Source organism: Onychostruthus taczanowskii, unplaced genomic scaffold (genome assembly GCF_017590055.1).
Source record: "Onychostruthus taczanowskii isolate IOZ18803 unplaced genomic scaffold, ASM1759005v1 scaffold122, whole genome shotgun sequence".
In the NCBI taxonomy this organism is placed as follows: Eukaryota; Metazoa; Chordata; class Aves; order Passeriformes; family Passeridae; genus Onychostruthus; species Onychostruthus taczanowskii.
In genome coordinates, this window is record NW_024498374.1 from 206,938 (window position 1) to 226,474 (window position 19,537).

General features: G+C 40.9%; 1 protein-coding gene across 4 annotated transcripts in view; it reads left to right on the forward strand.

The window, feature by feature from the left end:
• The first annotated feature begins 1,430 nt into the window (after positions 1-1,430).
• The window catches only part of ZNF608 (zinc finger protein 608), an 86,842-nt gene continuing 68,735 nt past the window's right edge, over positions 1,431-19,537 (forward strand). For 3 of the 4 annotated variants that reach the window (XM_041395970.1, XM_041395968.1, XM_041395972.1), the window contains exons 1-2: positions 2,473-2,585; positions 5,136-6,185. In XM_041395970.1, the coding sequence (XP_041251904.1) occupies positions 5,298-6,185 (888 nt within the window). In that variant the 5' untranslated portion in view covers positions 2,473-2,585; positions 5,136-5,297. Of the gene's footprint in view, positions 2,050-2,472; positions 2,586-5,135; positions 6,186-19,537 lie in introns of those variants that run through there. The other variant, XM_041395969.1, reaches the window with a different exon arrangement.

The window sequence follows — 19,537 nt, forward strand, 5'->3', positions numbered from 1 at the left end:
AAGAGGTATTTTGTCACCCTGTCATGGGTGTGCAGGACGTCGTAAATGCCACGCTTTGACTTCTTGCCGGAAATCTTGACTTGGGCGATGCGTACGTTTGGCAAGAAAAACATCCCGTATCGATTTTCACAGGGAGATCAGTCCCAGCGAGATCAAGGGGAAAAGGAAGGGGGGGAAAAAAGTCAAAGCGAGGAAAAAGACACACACACACACACAAAGAGTAGATCGTGCTTAAGGATATTAAAAGGAACAGGGTGTCCGCGGGGCTAGTGCCCCCCACCTCCCGATCCTCCAGAGCCCGCGGGCGGCGGCCGCCGCCGCCCCCATTCCACCCCCGCCGTCCGCGAAGGGTTAAACGCAATTTAACGCAGTGGTGTAGCATAATGGCTCCCTACGTAAACAAAAGGAATGATTAAGGGGGATATTTTCGAGCTACACAAAGCCCGATAGGGAAGATTTGTGTTACTAATTCCTGTGAAAGGATGTTCACGTGGTAGTTATAGGGTCGCTGGCATTCACACTTCAGTGCGTGCGGCAGTAAATCAGCAGTCTGGAAACAAAAGGGTTATTTTCTGCTCCCCTTCCTTCCGAAAAAGAGGAAGGGAAAAAAAAAAAAAAAAAAAGAAGAAAGAAAGAATAAAACCCGACCTATCTAACTTAAGCCATATTGTAAAAATGGATATGTAATAAAATACATGAGGAGCTGAAAAAGTGAATGCAAGAAAGAGGGCTGATCGGAGAGCGGAGCAGCGCCTCGGTGACCCCCAAGCAGAGGTGGGGGTGCTGCCCTACCCTGAAGCTCCCCTCAGCCCCTTCCTCCAGACACTGTTTGCTTTTCTCCTCCACTAAGCACGAAAATAATCGCACATGTGTATCAGCAAGCCTCTCTCGCTGGCTTCAAGCTGTTATAATTTTGAATGAGGGGGCATTTAAAAATTATGACTGAGATTCTAAATTGCCTCTTTGAAACCGGCACAGAAAAATCATTCATCATGGCTTCGAAAATTGCCCTGAAATTAAATTAAAACGAAATGAGGGAGTCTTCCTCCCGAAGTGTGAGTCTTGGCAGAGCTACACTCCACCTTGGTTTTCTATTTTTTCCCCCTCCTCCCCCTCTCTTTTTTTTTTTTTTCCCCCTCCCCTCATTTCTTTTCCTCTCCCTCAGCTTTAAATGTTATGTAGGATAATTGAAATGGGAAACACGATTTTGTATCTGGCTGCAGCAAGGAGGCTCGGTGTAGGCTGCGGGCTGCAGAGCGAGGGGCTGCGTGCGTGTGCGTCGTGTGCGCCTGAGTGCGGAACGTGTGAGTGTACAATGCCTGGGGGGGCGGGGTGGTGCGAGGCTACCGGGGGTGTGTGCGGGGCTGAGGGCATCGGGCGGGGGTGCGGGGGTGCTGCTTTTGCGGGGTGCATAATGAGCGGGGGTGCAGTGTGTGCGGGTGTCGGGCGGGTGTGTGTGCGGGGCTGCAGCGAGTGCGGAGCTGCAGCGTGTGCCGGGCTGCAAGGCGGGAGTGCGAGCGGGCGCCGGGGGTGTGAGCGGGTGCGTGTTTGTGTCTCTCGCCCTCGCCGGCAGGCAGGAGGAGCGGCGGGCCAATGGCAGGGCCCGGTTTCATAAAAGCTGGGTGTTGATTGGCCGGCAGGGAAAGGGCATCGCGAACAAAGAAAAGTGCCTCTCAGGTACCGCGCGGAGCGAGGCTCCCACTCCCCCGCCTCGGCCGTTGCTGTGGGGGCAGCGCCCCTGTCCCCTGTGCGTCAGCCTGTGAGGGGACAGACACACATGCCGGGTTTGCCTTCTCTCCCCAGTTCTTATTTTTATTTTATTTTGGTTTCCTTTTTATTTTTCTTTTTTTTTTCCTTTTTTGTCGTTGTTGTTTTAATTTTGTTTATAGAAAGAAAGGAAGGTTCATGATATCTGGTGGTCTCTTCCTCCAAACACAATAAATCTGTTGAAGACATTAGATTTTTTTTTTCCTAAAATAAAAAGCGGCTGCAACAAAAACACACTCAATGCAGTTAGAAGGAAAAGGTCAACTCGATCCAATACAGACCGTAAGTACGGTTGCGTGGTGTGTCTGTAGCACTTAGAGGGGATTTTTTTTTTTCTCTGCTAACGGGAGTGTTAAAGAGTTTTGGGAGTTGAAATTACTAGAGTTCTTGGGGATTTTTAGAGGAAGAAAACCCCAAAACAATCCCACAAACAGGGTGAGTTATTTGAGGGAAGTAAGAGGGTGAAAGCACTGTAGCCACACAAATCATACTTGACTGTGCACTTGGGGGGCGTTAAAGCGTAGTGCCTTTTTTGGGTTTTAACTAACCCAGGGTGGGGGAGGGGGGGAACAAAAGTGACACCATTACAGCCAAGTCTCCATTGCTTCCCCGCCCCCCGGGCCCCTAGAGCACTGCGCTCGTTAGCAGGAGCGATGGGACACCGACAGATCGGGAGGCACCTCGCATGTCACACCGAGACACCAGAAACGCGAGGCTGGAGCTGGGGGGTGGGGGTGGGCTCGTCCCTCGGCGGCTGCCCGCTTCCATCGCCGTCTCGTTCTGCCGGCCCTGAGGTGCAGGCAAGGGAAAGCCCTGAGGTAAATGGGCCCCCCCACCCAGGGAGGTGGCGGCGGGCTCGGCGAGGCGTTGCTGGGGGGCACTCCGGGACTCCAGCTCAGGCGGCGGGCCGGGGCCGGGCGTGGCCCGCCCCGCCGGGTGTGTGAGGGGCGGCCCCGGCCCCGCTCGGCGGCGGCCAATGGGGCCCGGTGGCGTCACGTGACGCGGGCGGCGGGAGCCGCCGCTCCTCCCCCGCCCTCCCGCCACCGGCAATTCATTACGGCTTTTAGCTTCCCATCGCCGGCTAATTAAAAATACTAAGCTAAAGCTCCGAGACCGTCTGACTTGGGGAGGGAGGTATAGGGAAGGGGGAGGGGGTGATAACGGTAGAGTGCGAGGTTTGCTGAGACAATAAGGTGGGAGCGATCTGTCCTGACAAAAAGGTCGTCTGCTTTATCTCCTCGGACTCTAATTACTGAATTACTTACCGCATGACTGACTAGCACAAGCTCACGGGTTTTTCGCTGTTATTATTTTTTTTGCCCCCGAGACAGCCATTCGAAACTGATACGTGCCTATGCTGGTGGTTTGTTTTTTGTTGGTTTCCTCCCCCCCCCCCCCCCCCAATTCCTATTTTTAAAAAGCGCTGATCTAAGGCTGGTGGGGGAGGGACCGACAGACGAACGGACGGGGACAGGCACCCCCCTCCCCGAAATCTTACCCCTGGGAAAATTTAGTTCGTTTGAGAGCACGCAGTCCTTCCTCCACTCCCACGAAATGTTTTGATAACCGGTTTATCAGATCAGTGATTCCCCCCTCCCGCTCCTCTTCCTCGCCCCCCCCCTTCCCCCTCCCCCCGCCTCCCCCGCCCGTTTCCCCTCAAGTTACTTCAAGAAATCAGATCTGTCAGGACGGGCGAAAAAAATGCCACTTCCCAACTAACAGGCGGAATCCAGCCCAGATTTTCAGTCCTTTCTTCTTTTTTTCCTTCCTCCCTTTCACTAATTTATCCCGATGTTAGCACATTCTGTCTTGTAACACCCGGGCGCCTGTAGGTTTGTTTCGTGGGATCATTACTTACTGATCGGGATGGCTCCCAGGTCCGGGGCTGAAGACGGAGTGTGAAGTTGGGGAAACATTTTTTCTTACTCTGTTTTTTTTTTTTTTTTTTTTTTTTGTGGTTGAGTATTACTGTGGTGATTATTACTTCTCGGTGCTTATTCAGGAAAAGCAAACAAACAAAAATCTGGTCCTTGATGCTTCACTTCTGAATGTGAAATATTACCTCCCAGCTCGTAAAGTTGAGAGGCACAGCTTTTTTTTTTTTTTTTTTTTTTTTTTTTTTTTTTTTTTTTTTTTTTTTTTTTTTTTTTCTTTTTTTGCTTCTCTTTAAGCAAGGACGAAAAAACCTAAAAAAACAAAAAAAAAAAAAAAAAAAAAGGACTTCTGATCCGTGTGCCAAAGTAGGGGGAGATATGTTATTGACCGATTTATACTGGCTGAGATGATACTTGCTTTCTACTTCTTGATCACTTGCTCTTTAAGTAAAATGAGGCACAGAGTTGTTGCTGAGACGAGTGGGAACAGCATTTTGATTTGCTTGTTTAATTAAAAATGATAAAGGATTAAAGGTAAGCATTATGCGTATATATATAAATATTTCGGCAGTCGATGGTAAAAGGGAGACATCCCTTTAAAAATCGTTTTAACTAAGCTTTGTCAAACACACACTCATTTGCGGTCACTGAGGCCACCTTGGTGCAGATCACTTAAAGTGTATGTCTTAATCAGTTTCCTGTACAGTCAGTAATACTATATTTAACAGACCTAACAATTGTGTGACCTAGGAATACATTAGAGCTGCTTTTAGAACTGTTACCTTAAGGATATTTTTTAAAAGAAATGATATTTTTTAAATTTCTTATCACATTTTTTTTTTATATTTTAGCCTATGGATTTTAATATTTTCAGGTAAACATTTTAGTTTGTAGGTTGTTGTTTTTAACAGAAGGTGCATTGTGGCAGGGAAAATGAGATTTCCCACTTCCCTTAGCACTCTCCTCCCCCACCCCCCAAGAGATTAAGTGGAAAGGGGGGGAGTAAAAGATAATACTGGAGAGTCACAAAACTTCAAGGGTCTGGTTTAAAGCCACAAAATCCATGCAATGCACTGAAGAGTGAATCCGTGTCCTTCCTTTTCTCCTTTTCGTGCCTAGGTGGTGGTCCAAGGGGTTAGATTACAACATGTGCTCCAACAGCTAGGCACCATTTCTCTGACTGTATTTCCTGCACTTCGTGGATTTAAATAATGTAGATAAATTTTTTTCTTCCTCTTTTTTTTCTTTTTTTTTTTTTTTTATTCTTTTTTTATGGACATGGCTATTAAAGTGAGGTTGTGGATGTTGGTATACAACTAGATTAAAAGTGCTCATTATAGAAACACCACAGCCACTGTCTCTGGCTTAACAAACTTAAGAACGTGGCAATGCTGAATGTTTTTGCTCCCCCCTACCTTGCCCCCTCTTTATTGAGTGACGTTATATCATGGTAACACCCAGACAAGAAATACTTGACTATTTCCCTCCTCACAGGACAACGTGGATGTGGACTGCAGGTTGTGAGCCTAGGCACACCTAGGGGAGGAAGACAAGAAGAGTTGAACTTAAAAGAGAGCCCAGCGGAGATAAACGAATGTCCCCACATCTCCAAAGAAAAGTTCATCGGATTTTTACTCTAGAGATCTTATCTTCAGGATGTCATTGAACACTTCCACTGCAGGAAAAGGTGTGGATCCAAACGCAGTTGACACTTATGACAGTGGCGATGATTGGGAAATCGGTGTTGGGAATTTAATAATCGATTTGGACGCCGACTTAGAAAAGGACAGACAGAAATTTGAGATGAATAATTCTAATACCACCAGCAGCAGCAACACCAGTTCCAAGGATTGCGGGGGTCTGGCTTCCAGTGGGGTTAATGCTACCTCAGCCTTAGCTGATGGCCTAAAATTCGCTTCTGTTCAGCCCTCTGCTCCCCAGGGGAATTCCTCTCACAAAGAGACTAGCAAATCAAAAGTGAAAAGGAGTAAAACTTCTAAGGATGCTAATAAATCTCTCCCTTCTGCTGCCTTGTATGGGATTCCTGAGATCAGTAGTGCTGGCAAAAGGCAGGAAGTCCAAGGGCGCCCTGGAGAGGCAACTGGCATGAATTCAGCACTGGGTCAAAGTGTGAGCAGTAACCCAAACGGCAATAACAACAACACCAGCAACACCACCACCGTTGCCTCTTGTGGGAAAATCAAAGAGGAGAAACCAGGTAAAGCCCCAGGCAGCAGAGGCTCCAAGCGGGATAAGGATGCAGGAAAATCCAGGAAGGACAAGCAGCATGACCTGCAGCAGGGCCACCCCAATGGCAGTGGGGGTGGCAATAGCCAAATTCCCTCTGGGCACCTCTATGGCTTCGGGGCCAAGGGAGGCAGTGGTGGAAGCAGCAGCCAGTTCCACTGCACCTCCTCTGCTGTGGGGGATGTGAGCAAAAGTACCCCGGATTCAGGGTTAATGGGGAACTCTGTTTTGGTAAAGAAGGAAGAGGAGGAGGAGGAGGAGAGCCACAGGCGAATCAAGAAATTGAAAACAGAAAAGGTAGGACAAAGCTCCTCTCCACCTCTTCTGTGTTTCCCCATGTCTATAATAAGTGTCCCATGAGTGTCCCATGACTGTATGTCTGGCTCCTCTGTCCTCTCTGCTGTGTATTTGTGACATGTGTATGTCCTTCCTCCTTCCCTTAAAAAAACCCCAAAAAACCAAAACCAACCCAGAGACCTGTTCCCTATGAGGAAGATACCATGTTTCCAGTGTGCTGCTCTTACTTGTGATTTCCTCTCCTGTCTTCAGACCTGGAGAATGTCTCTGTTTTGTCTGTTCGTTTTAATTGCACTTACCCAGAAGGAGAAATGCAGTGATGACCCTGACTGAGCTGTCCCCAGTTTTAGCAGAGAGCAGCAGTACCAGTGGGTTGGCATGTGTTCACAGGCTGGGGCTGCAGCTCAGGCTCCAGGCGCAGCAGGTCTTGTGTGTGCTGACTCTTCCACAATATCAGCAGGCATTCATGGCCATTCCTCTCCCAAAGTCTAAAGGAACCCCTCTCCCTTTCTCTGACCTCTGCCTAGAGCTGAGATTGTGCTTGGGGAGGAAACAGGCGCTGTGGGCAGAGACTGGGGCTCCGCCGTTGTGCTTCGTGGAGGTGCAGGATGCTTATTGTGTTGGGGGCTTCCGTGGCACTGTAGCCCAGAGGCCCCAGAAGCTGGTGTGGGAACTGGGAGGAAGGAGCCAGCAGACAGGCAATGCCTCTTGTCTTCCTGGAAGGAGGATGCTGGGAGGAGGGAAATGCACCTTGTGCTGAGAGTCTTGTGTGCAAAACAGCTTTTGGAACAGAGTGGAGCAGTTTGTCTCCTGTCTGGAGGAGTTTTCCTCTCTGAGCCATGCTGGCTCTTGGATTTGAAGTGCTTGTTTGTTGAGCGGTTGAAATGTGTGAAAGAAATCAGATGGGATGGGAGTGTGTGGTTTTATTCCTTTCTATTTTGGATGCTTTCTGTATGAATAGACGGCTGCTACTCTATTATTTGGGAAAGGTGGAGTGAGACATTGTCGTCTTTTGTCAACTGCTGGTTCAAGGATGTTCTGGTGTTGATGGGAGTTCTGTCCCTAGGGCAGAAGCAGTCTTCTGGGGGTCCAGAGGGCGAGTGTTGGCCCAGGATTACAAGTACGGAAAATGCTACAGGTTGTTAAACAAAGAGAACCTGCTCTGCCTGAAAAATAAAGCAGACCAACATCCTCCAAATGAACAATCTCAGGGTTTTAATATTGTGACTGTATTGTCAGCTGTTTGTCCTAAATTACCTGCTTTTACAACTTCCCTGAGTGAACATTCAGCAATGGGGAGACTTTCGGGTCAATGTTAACTGTATGCTCTGCAAATGTCTGGGAGAGCTGAAGGTCTCAGGGAGTGGGGAGTTATGTCTTCTCGTGACTGGCTACCAGCTTTTTGTATTTCAGTCGTGAAGTTTTTGTAATACTAAGTCGCATGGAGGATTAGATTTGGGTGTTTGTGCTAGCAGATATTTGTTAGTACTGGAATATAATTCCAAGGGATTCTGTTCAAGGCAAGGAACAAATTAAATTTCATATTGTATGCATACTATTGCTTTTAAGATAGCATATCTATCGATGAATTTGAATGAGCCTTATGACCTTGTCTAAATGCAGATGAGAAAACCAGATTGCTGTGTAATTCATGTGTATATGTTTGCATTTTGATTTATGAAAAGTGCTGTTCACGGCAGAAAGGTGTCCAAAAATCTCATGGTCTCTTTATTATCTTAGTACAGTAGGCATTTACTTCTGTTGCCAATAGTCTTCAAATTGCAGTTCTCTAATCTGTTTTAACTATCTAGATAAATTGCCCTAATCCGGTCTTCACAATGGCTGTGGTTAAAGAGTCAGAGCCATTTGATTGGATTCAGTGGCTGCCTGGAATGTGGGAGGTACTGCCCTTTTGCAACCCCCTTAGCCTTTTAATCTCTCAGCCAAATGTTCACATTCAACAATTTTGTTTAGCTGGCAATCTGAACATTTCAGTATCTCAAAGGCTGCTGCCATGGCAACGGAGATTAGAGGGTGGTGTGGTTTCTCCCGTTTTTGTATTCTTTCAACTCTCTAGTCACACAGGAAATTGTATGAAGAATCTATATACGTGCGAGTAATCTTAGGTGCAATGTAAATGGGATGGCATGCAAATTCAGAGCAAACACGTATGGAGGAGTTCAGCGTCAGTGGCACACTCTGTGTGTTGTAGATGTCGCTCCAGGAGGAGGTCTGGAGCTTGCATTTCCAGCAACAGCCGCTGCTGTTGGCACACACCGACTTCAATACAGGCTCTGCACACCAGAGTCGTGCAGCCTTGGCCATTGTCTGGCACAATGGTGTGCTTGCTTGCTATCTTAAGTAAAGTCCCTTAGCGTTTTTCTGAGCCAATAATGTTGCCTTTTATAATAATAATAATAATGTTGCTTGTTGCTGATAATGGTTGATATTTTAAGTCCAGCCAGTGGCAACATTAGTAACATTTGAGTGTTTTATGTTTGTTGTTCTGTTTTTTTTTTTTTTTTTTTTTTTTTTTTTTTTTCTCTCTCCAAATGATTAATCGTTATTGGAAAGAATTCTTTAAAGGTTTTAGATCGTTGAAGTGTTATTGCTTTGACTGTTTATATTCTAGAACATATATGCCATACTTGCACAAAGCAACTTGTATCTGTAGATAAATACATAATTTTCAGCCTGCATGTTGAAATCAATGTTCAGTTATCTTACTGTTGTGCAAGACATGCCTCATGAATTTGGAAGTTTCCTTTTAGAATCAGATGAGTTCGTGACTGCTGATTAAAAATCTACATGTTTTTATATGTGGTATGGAATATAATACTACATTTGTTTACTATTTGTGAAAAGCTTGGAGCAGATTCCCAGGAGTTGTAGTCACTGTTTAGCTTTCACAGCATGCTTCAATTCTATTTTTAGTCTATTTATTATGTTTCCTTGCTGCAGAAAGTCATGTAAAACATGATAAATTGGATCTTATGAAGCCTAATTAAATCAATGACTGTGTTCTGCTGGCTCTTTTATGCAGAAACCGCAAGTATGTTGTAAAAGTCGCCACTCCCCTAATATGTGGATAAAGTCAAAGTGTGCTGTAATTCTAAGATGTTTGAGCTATATTTGTGCAGTCCATTTTATGGCTAAGCCAACAGTGACATGTCTGAATAAGTAGCTTTGACAGGTAGGCTAACCACTCCTAAAATTTTTGGTGTTAAAACCTGTCTCCATTTTCCATTTCTTATCCATACTGTTTTTAGCACAGTTACTGACTGTTTGTCAGCATGAACCCTTCATCTGTTTCAGCTAAGTTTTTTTTTTTTGTTGTTTTGTTTTTTAACAGCTGTTTCATTGAAAAGTGTTCAGAATAGCTACAAAATTTGCTTTGTATGCATTGTGAGGAGATTTTGGAATTCATTCAGTCATAATTTACTCTGAGATATATGGGAAAACTTCATTTAGTATATGAAAAACAGTATGTTTACATGAAATTAATGCTGTAGATACAAAGCTGTAATCAGAAGGGTTTAGTTATAATTCTAAATGTATCAGCCTAGTGATACTCCAGGATGGAATTTTTCTCTTTTTTTAGCTTAATGCTTCTCCTTAAGATTGCATTTCGCATTCGAAAGTCGTCTTTAGCAAATTAGCATGTTGGTTAGTATTATTTATTTTATCTTCACTTTCCTTGTTGTGTTTTAGTGTTAGGATTTGATAGTATTTTTTATGCCGTCAGGAATCTCTGAGTGAATTTTACCCATTGATGTAAATCATTTAAGTACATGCTTTGATTAATGATGTTATGGAGATATGCTCTTCATGTACTTTTCTTGCTGGCCTTGTGTGTAGTTTATTCACTGTGAAATAAAAGGGCAGGGAGGTCACTTGCTGTAATTAAAGAACAAAGTCTATTGTTGTTTGGCAGCAAACTGTTTTGAAAGCTACATAAGGGATTTAGCTGTTAAAAACATTGATAAGTATGGGTGTCTAACAATAAGCACCGCTCAAGGTTCTTAAAGTTCTGTAGTGCTGTCTAGTAGTGTGACGGTGCTTTTTGAGCTGGGTGAAGAGGTGCTGCCCTTTGGCCGAGGAAAGCTTTCCGTGTGAACCTGCTGACCTCTGCCAATATGTATGACCAGATCTTCTATTGAATTCCTGTGCAAAGCAAGAGTTAGTGTAGCACAATGGAGGCTGGTCTAGAGCATCTATCAAACAAAGTAGATAAGCTGATAACCATATTCAGAACTACGGGAAAATATTTCACTTTGGGCATTAGTAATTTTACAATTTTAATAACTTCTTAAATACCCAGTAAAGAGGAAAGGACTGATTGTCCAGATGTCATGAGGTTAACTGTGTTCTCTATGTTAAAGGGCTTTCCTGCAAGACTGTTTTAATTATAGCTATATAAAGACTTGTTTTTCCAAAGTAGCATTTTATAGTCCAATAAATGAAATGTATGTTAAAAGTGCTAAGCAAAATCTCCTGTAACCATAGAGGTGTTCAATAACCAGATTCAAGTAACATGGAAAGTACCATCTGTTCCTAGTTTTCAGCATAAGCTCAGGAATTGAAAAGCTGAGATTTGCTTGTATTTTTCCGACTCTTTCTTTTTTTAATTATTATTGTCATTATTTTAAAAAGTTCACCTGGCACTTTATAGAAGCTTTCTGAAATGCAATAATACAAGAGAGACTGTGAAAATACATGTTCGTACATACAGTTAACCAGTTCCACTTTCATTTAGAGATTTCCAGAAGCTCAGTCATTGAAGAATTTATAATAGTGAATCACCTCCTGCAGGCAAACACAATAAGGGTCAGTTCTTCAAAGGTCTTGCTATTGAGGTAGAACCTGATTTACTCTGTCTTTCCTTACGAAGTAAAACGACTGGAAAAAAATCTCCACAACCCCCCCAACAACAACAACAACAACCAAAAAAAAACCACCCCAGCCACCCAAAGGATAACTTTAGCAAGCTCCTATCAGGCACTTAATTGCATATGATGAAACCATTGACTAAATTTTTCCATACAGACTTTACTGCTCTTCAGAGAAGTGTTCTAGAATTCTTGATAGGGACAAAATCACGCTTTTAAAGATAACTTGTTCTAAACTGTTAGGCAATGAGATTCTTGGCTGCAGCCTATGAGCCCTGGATAAAACGCCATCCGGCCTTTGTTTGAGGTCTTTTACTGAAGCTAATGACTGGTCTTGTGCCGCCCTTCGATAAATGACATTATCTCTGAGTGGTCTGACAGGAAACAGACATGTTAATGGTGAAGCTGCGGGGAGGATCTGCTGTAGTTCTGACAAAAGGGTAAAGCTTGGACCCCTGGTTGTGATCATTAACACAGAATGCATTCCTTAATAATTGGAAAGCTATTTTATCGACAACAAGTAAATCACAAATCTGAAATCTGCAGGGTTTTTTGCGTGCTCCAACTAGTGCCTTTTTTTTTCTCCACCGTATAAGAAATGTGTTATTGCCATAGTACTGACATTAGTGGGAGGGCCTGGGGTCTGCTTTCTGTTAAATGGACACATCTTTTGCACGTCGAATGCAGGTTCCCCTTTATGTGCCCTGTGTTATCCATGCTATTTGCATTTCTAAAAGAATAAAAAACTCCTGTATTTCTTCACCTCTTACACTCTTACTGATACATGTGATATTGAGCATGTTCCCCATCAGGAGTATTGTTGCAGAAGTACTAACATTTCAGCTATCCTTCACCTTTACTTCTATTTTGGATAAGGATATATTTATATTTTGGATTTCTGTCACCCACCCTTGAAAAAGGTTGGATTTCTTCTGCAGCAGTTTAGGCTGTTTTGTGTTAATGCCACATGATCCGTATTTCTCAAAGAATGAATTCACTTTTTGAGTGCACGTTCCAGATTTGTTGCATGGTATACAGTTGGAATTGCTGAATGTAACCAGTCTACTGTGGTCTGAGCTAAGATACTTTGTACAAATGATCCAACAACGAAGTTATTATTTTTATAGTATTCTTAACATTGTTCCAGCTTTATATTGTACTTATATCATGTTCTAATTCACATGGTGATATATTGCTCTGTTCTCTGAATGGCTGGAGATTTTCTGACTTCTTGAGTGTGCTTCATGTTTTACAACAGAAATACATCTTGCCCTAAGTCCTCATGTAGGCTCACACCTGTGGATCTGTGGATTGTCTTCAACAGAGGTGCTGGCCATATTTTTTGCTAAAAAATAGAGTTTGTTTTAGTGTGCTTACATATCAAGGAACTATTTTTATTTCTTAACAGTCACAGAATATATATGGATTAAAAAAGAAAAAACAAACATGGTCTATACATAATATTTCGAGTTGGGTGATAGACAGCAAAAGAGTCTTTCGTTAAAATTTCTGATGATGTCATAATTGCAAAACGTAAATACCTTTCTAAAAAAATCAGAAAAGTTCGTATACATATATATTCTGTTTCATAAACCTCTTTCTTTTTCTCTTTTTGTAACACTATTTCCGCCCAGTGCAGCTTTTGTCAGAGCAGCCTTTCACCACAGTGAACAATAACACAATCTATCATTTCGTAATTTGCTTAAAAATAAGTTTGAAATGTGATAATTTTAATAAATATAATTACTAGTTGTTATAGCTTGATTTGAGGGTTTTTTTTTAAATGAGATTTAAAAGCACGATTTTAAAATTTATTGTTACATTCTTAATACCACAATTTACTGAAGGCAATGAGTAGCCATTTGGACAAAGAGGAAGGTCAGAGAATGACTTTTGGTTGTGCGGTAGTATTTCAGTAAGCACTCTCTGTTGCACTTTCTCTTTTAACTCTTACAAAATGGTCTTGGCAATTGGAACAAAGCCTTTACATTTGAATGAAAGGTTGTAAAACTATTCAGAGCAGCTTGACTGACAAGCAGGTTCTTTGTAATTTTTTTTTTCTCTTTTGGAAAAGCTGAGAGAAACATCAAGGGGTGGAATAGGTAGTTTGCTCTGACACCGGCCGCAATGTATGCTTCCATTATATATATATATATATATATATATATATGCTTATATATGTGTAACACTACTTGATTAAACAGCTCAAGTGAGCGTACAGGGCAAGTTGCATGCAATGAAGTAGGAATCATGTCTGTATAGATAGGTTTTCCAGCTCTAGGGCCACTATGGTGTTGATTAAATTTTCTGAAATCTTAAGCCAACACTGCAAGTAAGAAAGTTGCATTTAGTGACAGAGATTTATAATATGTCTGCTTTTATGGTAAGTTGACAAATACTGCTAAATCTCAAGGTGAAAGGATCAACTTCTCTAGATTCTGCCTGTAATACTATTAGGAATTAAATGTGAAGCTCTTTGTTTCACTAACTTTGAAGTCTAATTGTGCTACATTCAGTTGTACGTCCTTTATGATAAATTTTCGCCAGCCGATCTTCAGAAAAAAATACCAAACTTTTGATTCCTTTATCTTCTCACAGCTTCTGATTCTTCCTAGCTGAAATCTCACTTTTGTGCACAAACACAGCTTGAGGTGTTTGTCTCCAGAGAAACTCCACCAAATAATACTGGAAGGAAAATTACCTCATGAGGATGTTCGAAGCATATGCCAATACTGTCATGTGAATGAAGTTTTTGCAGTCAAAAGAGCAAAATAAAATCCATTGATTGTGGTTGCTTGGTGTTTTCAAAACACTAGCATTCTAGTTGCTCAGTTATCTTGTCATGTTAACCAAGAAGTAGATGGCATAACACACAGAAGTGTACTTTTACTTAAAGAAACTTTAGAGGTTTTGATGTGTTTTCTTTTCCTCTTATTTCCCTGATGGCTTCTTTTTATTGAAGAGTAACATGAGGAGACCTGGTAGCAATTTTATTGCTTTCCCATAACAGTTTGAAATAATAGGTTGGTCTTTGGTTGCCAGTCGAATTTCAACCAGTCAGCTTGATTCTGTTTTTTATCATGTGGCACTGGAATATAAAAAGTATGTTTGTAGTTTGCCCTCAGAAACTAGAGCTTCTTTTTTTTTTTTTTTTTTTTTTTTTTTTTTTTTTTTTTTTTTTTTTTTTTTACATTCTTCAATTGGCAACAGAAGACTAAGCTCCAATTGGTCACACTTTGGTAAACTCTGAGAGCTTGCTTTCTTCATTCTGATAAAAGAAAGCGCCAAGTTTAGGCTGTGTTTCCCAGGAAATTTTGAGGCACATCTGGCCTCTTTAACTGTGTTCACTAGACAGTTTGATTTTGCACACATTTAGTCATTTGCATTATCCATTTAATTAATTCAGGGGTTTTGTTAAGCCCACCGCCCCGCAACACAAGTTCATGCTATTCAAATGCCACCTTTATTGATGAATTTCAGTGATGCTGTGCTGAACTCTGGTAGAAATAGGTCTGTGGGTACCATCGTTGCTTGCTACTTAAGCATAGCCTTCATAGTTTTCACCACTTCCCTCAACCAGTAAGAAGAGTGAAAAGCAAACTGCAGTCTCCTTTCTCACAGTGCACGAGGCCAAACGAAATTATTTTTGGATTTCCTGTCACCTCCTTGCCTGATTTCTGTGGATGGCTTATGTTAAAAGCAACAATACTGTTTGAACTGGAAGGGTTTAGTCTTTGGGTTTTCATTCTTCATGGAGAACTGTTTATTTGAGTGCGGTTCGCCACACTACACGGATAGTACTATCAAATCTGTGCTTTATTATAGGCTTGTAGCAGTGAAGTAATGGCAGTATTTGCATGTTTCAGGGTTTCATGTTCTTGCCAATTCTTTCTTTTTGAAGGAGGGAAATGAAACTAGATCTGTATCTCTTCAACAAAAGGTAATAGTTAGAAGCAAATACAATTAGAAATGGACCTGGTTACTTCATTGCACTTTGTTTTGCTGGTAGGAGTTTTAAATCTGATTTAGTAAACGTTGAGGCGCTTGTTTAGTTAGCTTGCCCTGACTATAAGGATCTAATGTTCCAGGAATATTTATGGATATAATGAACATATTTGACATAAAGTTTTGATATTTAATTTGCTCCGGGTTTAATGTTAGGCACTATATGTTGTATTGCACTGAAGTTCTGGAATTTGAAGGAAAAATATTGCTGCATTTTGAGAACAATGAGGGTGCTTGTTCCACACCCAGTTTTACTGAAAACAAAAATTGATGTTCTTATCCACTTCAGCCAATAGTAAGATGCAATATTATGTAATAATGTTAGCAGTTGCTGTTTAAAGAGAGAGTCATGCAAACACATACGTGCGTACATATATATCAATACAGATATTCACATATATGCTGGAGGTGTGTGTATATATATGTACACACACACACACATACATGTACGTACATACACAACAAAAAAGAGCTGCTACTGTTTTATGAATACAGCAACTGAGTTTTGGCTAATAGTTTTATTTACATTTCATGTCCAGATCTTTTAATAGTCTTTCCTGTGACACTGCAATGGATGCCAAGCACTGAAGGAGAAAGCTAGCAGCTGTTTCCATTACAGCATTGGTACATTAGCCTCTGCACTTTATTTTCATTTTATGATCTCTTCCAACCTTTCCTAATCACCCCCTAAAAAGGCTTTTCCCCTTCTGCCTCTGATTTATCTGTCTGCAGGGTTCTGTGTTTTTCTTAGCTTTAAAAATGTAAAATCTATGTGTTTTTTTTTTTCCTAAGAGCGTAATGTTTCGCCTCTTATTTACACTGAGCAAGGGCTTACTGTCCTTTTTCAACTCAAGTAAGTAGTTCCTTGTGTTATGTCTCTGTAATCCCTTACTTGAGATAAGTCCAGGTTGCAGAACAGGACCTACTATGACCAATTATATTATTCTTGTAACAACTTGAGCCACTGTATGATTTATAGGGTTTTTTTTGCATGCCACCGGGGTAGTGTTTTGTTCATTCTTGCTCCTTCCTTCACCATCTCTCTGAAAATAATTGTTTCATGGCTGTATGCTCTTATTGCTGAGATATGACTGAAAACTGCATGCGGTACAGTGAAGCACATTCATTTTCATCTAGTACCCGTTTATTGCCTTGAGCACTGTAAATCTGTCAGCTCTTCACGATGCTTTCACCTCTTTCTTCATTTGCTCCAGCTTCTAGTTTGACAATGTTCCCCTGAGGCAGAATTCTAATCTGCTTCCAATTAGTTGCAAAATGTGACTCAAATTTCCACATTATGGCTGCTGTTTTACTTGCACGCACACATCTAGAAACAAATTAATGCTCTTGAATATTTATTTTTGAGCCGTCAGATTTACTCTAGGTGGAAAAGTTGCCAACTGCATTCAAACTACATCCAAGATTTATATTTTTTCTCAAAGTGAAATATTTCTTAAGGTTTCAAATGCCTCTTACTGCTTAATTTTCACAAACCCTTTTTAACTGGTTGGTAATTATTGAGGGTACCTTGTGTTGCGATAAACAAGTTAACAATACACATTATTAACACTTAAATATAGATTTGATTGTTGTGTCAGTTCAGGATAAGAGGCATTTCTTTTCTGTAGGGTTAGCAAAAATTTTTTTGGAACCTTTAAGTAGTTTTCAGGATGAGCATGCACACCTGACACCTGTCTGGCTGCCACCTCTTATCAGCAACTTCAGAAGTTGTCATTCGGTTGGGGGGAGGAACGGAGACTCATTTGATCTCTGGTGGGTCTTAATAGGTACAGCTCATTAAAATCTTTTTGTGTGTCCTTTTGTATGGACCTGTGCTTGTCTATGCATCCGTATGCATGAGCGCATGGGTGTACATTTGAAATAGATACCTTAAATCAAAAGGGTTTTTCTGCAGTGTTCATTCTCCTATGAGTAGCTACAGTAGGAATATGTTATATTCAGTGGGGCAGAAATGAGATTTTGAGTGCAAAGTGTGGAAATCAGGACTAAAACACTGAGGAGAGGACTGGAATCTAAGGGGAGTCGGAACTTCATTCCTTATTCAGACAATACTAACATTAGGTGCTCTGTGTCAATTCTGCCCTATTGCCCATCCAACTCTAATGCTTCATGTCTGTGGTTGCCTATACAGAGAAACACTGAATATTTAATTCAAATATACCAGTAGCTAAACTTGTAGGTGAAAATCTTTAGTGGAGATTAGCACTGTAAAGCCTGGCAGATTGATGTCAGCAGCTGTAATAGACTTTAAATAGGCTTGCAGAATTTCATTGGAAGTATATTGCTGAAATTGAAATGGCTAAGTACCTGTCATTTCTAAATGAGATTTACACCTGTAAATTTATCTATCCACTTACAATACTTATCTTATTTAAAGTATTAAGTATTAAAAACTTACAGACAAGTTTTTAAAAAAATATTTAATTGTCTTTACTATCCCACGTTGAGGCAGTAGCCTGCTAATCCTGTGTTGTATATAGAAACATCTCCATGAAGGCAAATACATACATACAGGTTTTAATCCCTGAGAATGTATTTTCCAGAAAGAACAAAAACTTAAAAATAGAAGTAAAGGAAAATTATCTCGATGTTATTTTCTCTTGAGACATCAGTGACTTTTAACTGCAGAGATGAAAAAGCTAACATATTACTTACTTCCCTGAAGGTTTCACTTATTCTAGTGGACTCCTGTGATTCACAACATCGTTCTATAAAGAAACTATATTTGCAAACATTGTGAAATACCGCAGTAGCATGGCATTTGTTTTTCTCATACAACATCAAAGTATTTGAGGTTCAGCTTTGTGAACCAGGTTGTAGCCATGGTGAATCACAGTTCCTGTGATTGTCAGCTGTTGATAAAAAAGTACACAGTCAATTAAAATTCGAGTGAAATATATGAAATTGTAGCTTACAATAACTGACTTTTTAAGGACATGCCGAGTGAATTACCAGGCCAGTACATTAAAAAAACACCCCCACACATCATCCACATGTGTGTACACACATAAAAACATGCAACCACACATTATTAATTTTTCAGGCAAAAATCACAGTGCTTCAGAGAAGCATTAAATGCTTTTGTTGATAGCTTATAGTTTTATAAACTCTGAATGAGCTTACTGCCTTTTAACCAGCACTAAATAATAGAAGAACCTATGAGCCTCCACACTGGACAGCAGCCAAGCAGCCAAAGAAAGAGAGGGAGGCAAAAGAAAAAGAAGTGAATGGCTTAATTGTAGAGCAAATCATTTGTTTACAGATTAAGACCTATTTGGTAGCTAAATCCGATGGACAAGGAGGTGAAAAAATGAGGCACTAAGGTACAGGAAATGAGCTTTATATTATGTGCCTTAGTCCTGCTATTTTTGCCTCCTCCTGAAGGAGAGGAGGCAAGGAAAAAAAATGAATTGTTTAACAGCAAAGACTGCTGAACAAACCACACATATTAAGTAGGAACAAAAGAGTGGGAGAAGGGAAGTGTTGGTGCACTTACGTGCTGACAGGAACCTGACAACTAGAGCTGCTTCCAGCTAAGGGGCACCAGTCTGTGGCAAGAGAGCTGCCCTATTTTGTTTTCCTTTTGAATGGCGTGGGGAAAAATGCTTCTGTTAATTTGAGCAAACATAATACATTTTCTTGAACCTCTCTCCCCAATATGCCGTTTAGTTTGCTCACTAGAACGGCCTACCCCCCCGCCCTTTTTTTTTTTTTTTTTTCTTTCTTGTCATGCTTTTTCTCCTCTCTCCTTTTTAAGAGCAAGTTTTTAAAATAGACCTTTGTTTCAGTATCATAATTAATTAGTTGACAGTTCAAATGGTTAAGAAGTGCTTGTGGTTCCTGTTTTATTGTTGTACAACATTTTTTAAAAGACCCACTTACTGGTGGCCTGTAAATTTGAAGATATAATTTTCATGAGTCATTGGTTTAAAGATCAAAGCCAAGAAAGCATTGTAGCAGAAATGGAGTAACCTCTGCAGTAAATGTTGTTTAAGCTTCTTCAGTTAAAATTCACTTTTTCAGTAATTTACAGCCTTTCAAAATTCTTACTTTCTGAGTTTAATTTTCTATGACTTCTTCTCTTCATCACTGCTGTGAAAATGAATGTACAGAATTAAAATAAGGAAATAGGTCCATAGGTCATAGAAAACAAAACATTTTATTTTACATAATATCCCTGCTGTCATTATCTTGGTCATCAAAGCTTTTTCAGAAAACAAGTCATGATTATTTGTGTGGAAATAGGCTTTGATTTGATCAGATTATAAACCATCTGAAGAATATGTTTGGCCTATGTAAAACAATTATTCAATTTTCTGTCTTCAACGGCTGTAGTAAATTGCATGGGAAAAATAGTAGATATATAGCTGAGTTTGATAAGTTGTGTCTGGCCATCTCTAGTAATAAAATACATTTTTAGTTTGACTTATTTTATAC